A 9154-nucleotide genomic window follows, 5' to 3' on the forward strand; every position below is an offset into this window, starting at 1 on the left:
GCTCTGGTGCCCCGCAGACTCGCCCGCCGGCTCCAGGTAACCCACCCGCCGCGCTCGCGCAGACCCTCAGTCCTGCGCACCAGCTCACCGCGCCGTGCGCCCCCACGTGCGCCCTGGGTGCCCCAGCCGTAGATCGGCTCGACTTGGGCGCAGAGACTTTTGGCCGCCGCGGGGACAAATTGACTGACAGCGGCGGCCTGAGGGGTGGGGTGGGAGTGAGGGTCACAGAGAGGCGACACTTGGACTGGGTGGGCACCGGCTGAGGCCGAGAGGAGCTAGTTGGGGTTGCGAGGGCTCCAGCGTGCGTCGCTGTGGACAGGGGAGCTACAAGGCTCGACCTGCCGTCGGGTTCTCCGTCAATCTCAGAGCTCTCCATTCTGGTCCTTGCTTTCCCTTCCCTCCCGCCCTATGGCTTTTCCAATTCTGGTGTTTGGGACCTGTCTCTGGAGTTGGGGTGCGTGAGGATGCTCGCGCCACGTCTCCAACGCGTTGCCCAGCCCGCCAGCCGACGGCTCCCGGAGCGAGCTGTAACAACTTAAGTTTCCCCCCTGGCTGTGCAGGCTCTTAGTGGAGGAAAGAAAGGAGGCCATTCACGGTACCCCCACAGCGCTGAGGACGCTCAGGAACCCGGCGACCCCGGTGCCACGCACCACTAACAGGTACCGGCGCCGCGCCGCGGGCGAGGGCTCCAGGGCTGCGGGCGGGCTCCGGGTTGCGGCCGCACCGCGGGACTCGCTATGAGTTGTCTGCCTGGGACGACACGATCGAGTGAGTGAGAGAGTGGATGAGAGAGAGATTCTCCACAGTCCTTTAACATATTAAAGCCTGTTCCTCGATGTGTATGTTCTCGAAGTGCACTTTAAAAATGGGCGCGGAGTTTCCCCCTCAATAATGGTGTGTTAGAATTTCCGAAGAGCAGCAGCTCAGCCTGTCTTTACTAAGCGATTCGGTTGGTTTGCTTTTTGTCTTCTAAATGCTTTAAAGTGCACCAGTGTTTGAAGGAATAGAATCCTTGTGTGTGCTTATTTGTCCTTAGTGAACAGAGATTTAAAATTGCTCTTTATCCATGTACAAGTTGGCTTTTATATTTTTTCCTAATTATTGAAGTAATATGGCTTTGTGCACAAAGTTAGACAATAGAAAACTATGTATAAGGAAATAGCATTCACCCAGAATCTCGCCACCCAGAGACCATATTCATATTGGTTTGGGTCTATATCTTCCCGTGGTCTTTCTATATGTGATGGAAATGATATACATTGAAAATATAGTTGAAATTATACTTTATAGTTGGTGTTCCAACTCCCCCCCCCAAAAAAAAACCCATAGACCTGTACATTTTATTAACATGTATTCCCAAAACATCACTTTGGAATGTTGCATAATTCATGTGAATGTGAGTGGGCCATAATCTGTTTTTTTTGTTTTGTTTTGTTTTGTTTAGACCTTAAGGTTGTTTCCTGTTTTTTTTTTTTTTTTTTGCTATCAATAATTGTATTAAGTCCTTTCTTGTATGTAAATCTTCATTTCAAATAACTCAGGGTGGACTGAGAGAAACTGGATTATTAAGTCAAAGAGTATGTGCATTTTCGGTTCTAAATCACATCGCCAATTGCTTCCTAGAAGAGCTGAATCAATTTACATTTTCACCAGCAGAATGTATTGCTTCATGCCTCAGCATAGCTATTATGACTGCAATCGTGTATACTGTCTCCTTTCCCTCTCTTTATTCCTTGTGAATCCCTCTTCGTCTATATATCTTTCTGTATATCCTTGCCTATGGGCTCCACCTTAATCTTCTGATGACAGGATTCAAGGCTCCCTCCTCCCCCTTGTGACTGTAAGGGTCTGGAAGTGCCTGAAAGAAACCCTGGAGTGAGGAACCATCCCACCAGCCTCCACGTTCTCATTGGATTTTCACAGCCTATTAGAGGCCACTAAGAGATCCTAGAGTAACAAAAGCTTTTGAGAAAAATATTGGCCTGTATTTTTATTTGATTCAGTTGTTTAAAAAAATTAATTCTTCTTATTATTTTCATGCTTACCAGAGAGAGAAAGTAAGAAAGCAAACCGCCAGGTCAGAGACTTGAACCGCAGTCAGCCATGTGAGAGTACAATGCCTCAACCACCACACTACCTGCTGGCCCCTTATTTGATGCAGTTTTGCATCCTGTAAGCAGCCTAGCTTCCTTAAGGAACTGGGGAGCAGTTATCTCTTCCCGAGTCTTGCAACTATGAAACATTTTGGGGTTGCCCCTTGGGGGAAGCTTGAAAGTATGTGCTCATTAAATGATCTGGTCCCAGGTCTTTTCTGAGGTAATTCTTTGATGCATTTTTCACTTTCCTTTGGTTTACTTCTTTTCTACTTGACATACTTCTTGAGCTAATATAGATGATTCCTGTATTTTTTTTTTTCTGAATGAGGTCCATTTTATTAAAATTTCTTATGTACACTGTTGTTTGCAGAAACCTTTTTGTCTTTTCATTTATTTTATATCCCCTTTATCATTTCTGATTATGATTATTTATAAAGCAGAAGTACACATTTCAATCCATTATATCACTTAGTTTTGTAGAGAAATTATGATTTCTTTATTTCTCTGTACGTACCATGCTCTTTCTTCATGAACTGCACACTAGGTAATGGTGTTGATAGTAAAAAGGTAGCCAATGCTAATAACTCTTCTTATGGACCAGACACTTATCTTAGCACTTCACAGTTTTTAAAACTCATTTCATCTTTAAAAGCTACTAAAAAAAAATCCTATTATCTTCATTATATAGATGAAAAATCAGTTTTTCTTCTGGCCTCAGTGGCACAGAGATGAAATAAAGTCAGTGTTAAAAAGTGTGGAACGAGGAGTCTAGCCCAGAGTGTGTGGACCCAGAATCCCACGCCCTGAATACCCTCCTGTGCAGCTTTTTTTTTTTTTTTGGAGAGGTTTTTGCTATAGGGTGCATGTGCTCGCCAGATAGACAGACAGAGACAGAGAGACAGAAAGCGAGAAATCACCCCCCAGGGGGGATGGCCACGCCTCAATCCCTTCACCTCCACCTCCATTTTTCTCTCAGGATCTTGGGCACGCACTCACATGTACCCCACGTGAGTTTAAGCCACCAGGTCCGGGACGCGAACCGCGGTCGACCACGTGGGAGTCCAGCGACATAGCCATTACACTAACTGCTGGTCCCTATGCAGCTTTTTATTGGTATTGGGCGAGATGGTGTCTGTCTGCATGCATACATGTGCATGCTTAGCTGTGACAATGTCAGCATCTCTTTCTGGTGGTATTTATTCTCTCTGGGAACAAATGCCTGGTCTCTCAGACTGTTTTCACCACCTCTTCTTACTTAGAGATGACATCCAGGTATGTAAGGAAAGGGTCATAGAAGATGTGGTGGTAGAGGCCGGGTGGTGGCGCCAGGGTAAAAAATAATGCCCTGTGAGCCTGACTCACATGGGAAGGTTCTGGGTTTGCATCCATGGACCCCCTTGGGTATACCTGGCATGTGTGTGCCCATGACCTGGGGCTGCCTAAGGCTGAGTGTGTATTGTGGAGTCAAGACCCTGATGGACTGCTGTCTCTCTATCTTTCTCTTCTCTCTCCATCTGTCTCTCTTGCTCATGGAAGAAATAAATAAACTTAAAAAGGAGTTGAGATTCATGATCGTGGTATCTATTTATTCCTCTAATTTCCTGGGTGATGTTGTCCCTTTTCCATATGGTGGCCAGGTACCCTGTTGATAGCCAGTTAGGAGATCTATAGCATGCAGTTCATGCTTTTTCCTCAGGCACCACACCTGCTGGTACTCCCTGGCTGTCTTCATCTGACCTCCCATGGAGGCTCCCTCTCAGGGATCTGGTAAAGATTCTCTTTGGTCCTATTCTGGGCTGTCACTGCAACATTTGCTATCATGCCATCTCATAAAGCTCTTCCCAGCTAGCTCCAAGCTAGCCTGTCAGCTACTTCTGTATTCCATCTAAATATACAAGAACCAGAGTTGGATCAGGAAATGAAATATCAGGGCCTCCTTCCGCTTGCCCCACCAAGTAAATATATCCCTATTATAAATTAATTTAAAGATAAGGAACTGCCAAAGAAGCGATCTATTTCCAGAATCCTAAAAGCCTCCTCTGCCCTTGTTATTACTCTTGTTATTACCTCGTTCTCCCCATCTTTCTCCCTCGAAGCCAAAACTCTCTTCTTCCACCCTTACTCAACTCTGGAAATAGCAAGCTTCTCTCTACTTCACATTTTCTTAGCCCTAAGCCAAAACTCTAGGCCTGACTCAGACTTAATTCTTAATGATAAATTGGGTGACCAGAGGAAAGGGATTGGAAAAACTCAAGGAATTGTGTCTACCAGGTAAGGTGGTTAATGTGCTAAAGTTGTAGAATAAGAGGAATTTGGAAAATCTTCTCTTGGAACTGCAGCAAATTTTATTTTCCTTGTCTAAAGCAGAGTAGTTCTGTATCCTTTCTCTTTGAATTCTTTCAGTAAAAAGTATTCATCTTTCCATCTTTCCCCACAGTAAATTTCAAATCAATTAGGGAAAGGTCATGTACTCGGAAAGACAGAAGAGAAAAATAAAGTTTTCAACATATGATTTTATTACAATGGATTCTTTGTCTTTCTAATATATTTTATCAAACTAAGTGTGTCATTGGTTTGCTTGGTTTCAAACAACCAGCTTTCAGATTTATTTGTCAGTTCGATATATTTTCATGTTATATTTTCTCTATGTTACATCTTAAAGTATTCTTTTCTCTTAAAATCAATGCTTAATATTTCATTATTTTTCCTTTTTCTTTCATAACAAAAATATTTATTACTATGAATTTTCCTTTAAGTGCAGCTTTGGACTAATTTCTTTTTTTTTCTTCTTTCTTTTTAATTTTAAATTTCTTAAACTTAAAAAGGAGTTGAGATTCATGATCGTGGTATCTATTTATTCCTCTAATTTCCTGGGTGATGTTGTCCCTTTTCCATATGGTGGCCAGGTACCCTGTTGATAGCCAGTTAGGAGATCTATAGCATGCAGTTCATGCTTTTTCCTCAGGCACCACACCTGCTGGTACTCCCTGGCTGTCTTCATCTGACCTCCCATGGAGGCTCCCTCTCAGGGATCTGGTAAAGATTCTCTTTGGTCCTATTCTGGGCTGTCACTGCAACATTTGCTATCATGCCATCTCATAAAGCTCTTCCCAGCTAGCTCCAAGCTAGCCTGTCAGCTACTTCTGTATTCCATCTAAATATACAAGAACCAGAGTTGGATCAGGAAATGAAATATCAGGGCCTCCTTCCGCTTGCCCCACCAAGTAAATATATCCCTATTATAAATTAATTTAAAGATAAGGAACTGCCAAAGAAGCGATCTATTTCCAGAATCCTAAAAGCCTCCTCTGCCCTTGTTATTACTCTTGTTATTACCTCGTTCTCCCCATCTTTCTCCCTCGAAGCCAAAACTCTCTTCTTCCACCCTTACTCAACTCTGGAAATAGCAAGCTTCTCTCTACTTCACATTTTCTTAGCCCTAAGCCAAAACTCTAGGCCTGACTCAGACTTAATTCTTAATGATAAATTGGGTGACCAGAGGAAAGGGATTGGAAAAACTCAAGGAATTGTGTCTACCAGGTAAGGTGGTTAATGTGCTAAAGTTGTAGAATAAGAGGAATTTGGAAAATCTTCTCTTGGAACTGCAGCAAATTTTATTTTCCTTGTCTAAAGCAGAGTAGTTCTGTATCCTTTCTCTTTGAATTCTTTCAGTAAAAAGTATTCATCTTTCCATCTTTCCCCACAGTAAATTTCAAATCAATTAGGGAAAGGTCATGTACTCGGAAAGACAGAAGAGAAAAATAAAGTTTTCAACATATGATTTTATTACAATGGATTCTTTGTCTTTCTAATATATTTTATCAAACTAAGTGTGTCATTGGTTTGCTTGGTTTCAAACAACCAGCTTTCAGATTTATTTGTCAGTTCGATATATTTTCATGTTATATTTTCTCTATGTTACATCTTAAAGTATTCTTTTCTCTTAAAATCAATGCTTAATATTTCATTATTTTTCCTTTTTCTTTCATAACAAAAATATTTATTACTATGAATTTTCCTTTAAGTGCAGCTTTGGACTAATTTCTTTTTTTTTCTTCTTTCTTTTTAATTTTAAATTTCTGTTAGAGGGCATGTGAGCTTTCTAGAGAGATGGATAGGAGAAAGCATCCTGCCCCCATTGGGAATGGCCACACAGGAATCTCTCCTCTTTCATCTCTCCCTCCTCATACATCCAGTGTATTTCTTGGCCATCAGGTCTGGACTTGAACCACAGAGTTGGCCATGAGGGATCTGCCTGCCTTTACTATCAGGCCATGGAGCTGACCCATGGATTTATTTCTTGTTTGGATGCATAGTGTTCATATTTTAACAAATATATTCTAAAGTGTTTATAAGTACATTAAATTTTAGTGGCAGGGACCAGCAGTTAGCGTAATGGCTATGTCACTGGACTCCCATGTAGTCGACCACGGTTCAAGTCCCAGACCCAGTGGCTTAAACTCACACCGGGCGCATGTGCGTGTGTGCCCAAGATCCCGAGAGGAGAATGGAGGAGAAGGGATTGCGGCGTGGCCATCCCCCCTGGGGGGTGATTTCTCACTTTCTGTCTCTCTGTCTCTCTCTATCTGTCTGGCGAGCACACGTGCCCTATAGCAAAAAGCTCTCCCCCCCAAAAAAAATTTTAGTGGCAGTTTTCCACTAAAATTTCTGGCTTAAACATCCATGGTGATGATTCAGGATCTTGTGGTTGTCTAGGACTTCTTGAACAGCAGCAACTAATCTTTGAATGTTCTAGTTAGTTGGTCCCTGTTTCATGGGCCCATCTTGGATAATTGGACTATGAGTTTACCAGAGGCATGAGGACCCAGCTTACACGTCTCCATTTTCCCAGAAAAATTTATCTACTATTTTCCTTAATGGTCTTTCTCTTCTCTTCCTATGGCCCTTTCTCCCTGTGGGACTTTGAAGTGTCTCTGTTTGAGGATGGGGTCTAGATAGAGGGCAGATATCAATTATATTATGTCCTGATTTGTATTATTGTGTGGAGTGTCATTTCAGACGTTTTACTGTATGCTTTTAGATGAACACAAAGAAAAGGAAAATTACCTGTCATTTCAACACTCTAAAGATGTCTACACTTAATATTTTGTTACCTTTTAAATATCAGATATATGCATATATGTAGTAATTTTGCTATTGCTATTTTTATATGGGATAGTCATAATTTTTTTAACAACTGAGTTTTTTTCCATACCATTAGTATTATTCTGCTACATAATTTTTAGAGCATGGTATTGAAATGTATAGATGGTCCTAATTTATTCTTTCCTTTTGTATTTGGGTTACTATTTTTGATTTATGCTCTCACATGAATAACTTTATATAGTAGCCTTACATAGTGTGTTAGCTTGCCTTTTTGCTGCTATAACAGAATGCCTGAGATTTGGTAATTTATAAATAATAGAAGAGGGCCAGCTCTGTAGTACAGTGGCGAAACACTATGCCAGGGAATCTGGATCCCACATGGCGAACAAGGGTTTGAGTCCTGGCCGTGGGTGCTTGAAAAACATGCCAGGCATATGTGTGCATACTCAGAATCCTGATGGGGTGGAAGAAAAAAATTGCAATATAACCAGGCCCTATTGGGTGTAGGAGAGTGCTTGCTCTCACACATACATATGCCATCTGGCATACACAAAGAAACAAGCACAAACAATAGAAGTATATTTGGTTCTGCAGATTAGGAAGTTTAAGAATATGGTGCTGGTATTTGGCAAAAGTCTTTGTACTGCATCATCCCAGGTGGAAGGTGGAAGAGCAAGACAGCACACAAAACAAAGAGAGAGGATAGAAACCTATTCCTGTGATAACTCATTCCTGTGATAATAGCACCAAGTCGTTTATGAGGTCAGAGATCTCATGATACAATCACTTCCTAAAGGGCCCACTTCTCTATTCACCTGCCTCTGCCCCACCAGTTCTGTTGGCTGGTATAATCCAGTGGTGAGTTGATACTAAACACCAGCTAAGGAAACAGAGTTGTTCTTCATGTGGGTGACTCTGCTTAAAGCCTAGAAATAGTCTGGAAAAAGAAGAAAGACAAAAAAAAAAAAAAAACAAAAAAAAACCGTTGTTGTATTGGGGTTAAGTACCTACACATAAACTTTGTGGGTCACATTTAAATCACAGCACACCCATTCCTGATTATTCACTCATTATTCTGATAATTTGTGAGAAGTTGATTGGCTGCATCAGAATATATGAAAATTAAAAATGTTGCCATGACTTGTGCAACAATTTATTCCAACAGTTGTTCCAATTTATACCCCTTTCAACAGTATCAGAATGATTATTGACCCAAACTCTTACCAGTACTATGTATTACAATTTTAACATTTTCTTTTCATTTCAATCTCAGGATGAAAAATTGATGTTTTGGTTTGTATTTATTTGTTTACATGTGTTTAATTTTTAAGATATTTGTCAGCTATTCTTTTTTTCTAAGTAGGCTTTTTAAAATTAATTAATTAGTTAATTATATTTTTTATTATTTCAATTTCTTTTATACATTCAATCATGTTACTAAGCTTGCAAAGTGAAAATTCCAACATGTGCACATTTCGCACAGGTCCAGCTGACAATACTATAAGGTTATCCTTCACCAGATAATAGCCCATTACTTGATCCCATAAATGCCTTACCTCTCTATTTCTCTCTTTAATGTCCTTCTTCAGACTTTACTCCTTCACCCTCCCTCTTCCCACACTGTATCTGGTATTTAAAACCATTTACTGTGTTTCTATATCCTCTAGTAATTCAGTTTGGGCCATAGTGTACGGACAATCAGTGTATATTAAGTGGAAACATACAATGTCTCTCTTTCATAGTCTAAATAGGCTTTTAAAAATGATTTCTTATTCACATTTAGTTGTACATCTCTATAGCACATAATGTGTTTTTTCAAAATATGCATGCTGTACATGATAGTCAAATCAAGGATATTATCTTGTATGTAATTTTTATCAAGGAACTTTATTATTCTCATGTCTATAGGTATTTCTTCTCTGAGCCCCTCATATCTACCCTCTGCTATCAAT

At 40.8% G+C, this 9154-nt stretch overlaps 1 protein-coding gene and 1 non-coding gene across 2 annotated transcripts in view; both read left to right on the forward strand.

Annotated features, from left to right (window-relative positions):
• ST8SIA6 (ST8 alpha-N-acetyl-neuraminide alpha-2,8-sialyltransferase 6) overlaps positions 1 to 9154 on the forward strand; it is a 176935-nt gene that overhangs the window by 26391 nt on the left and 141390 nt on the right. The window contains exon 3 of the mRNA XM_027776231.1: positions 561 to 659. Coding sequence (XP_027632032.1) covers positions 561 to 659 — 99 coding nt within the window. The remainder of the gene's footprint in view (positions 1 to 560; positions 660 to 9154) is intronic.
• Positions 8017 to 8140, forward strand: LOC114009875 (small nucleolar RNA SNORA65). The gene has a single exon (XR_003551272.1). It is a non-coding gene; the product is annotated as a small nucleolar RNA SNORA65 (small nucleolar RNA).

The sequence above is a fragment of the Tupaia chinensis genome, unplaced genomic scaffold (assembly GCF_000334495.1).
Source record: "Tupaia chinensis unplaced genomic scaffold, TupChi_1.0 Scaffold000647_1, whole genome shotgun sequence".
In the NCBI taxonomy this organism is placed as follows: Eukaryota; Metazoa; Chordata; class Mammalia; order Scandentia; family Tupaiidae; genus Tupaia; species Tupaia belangeri.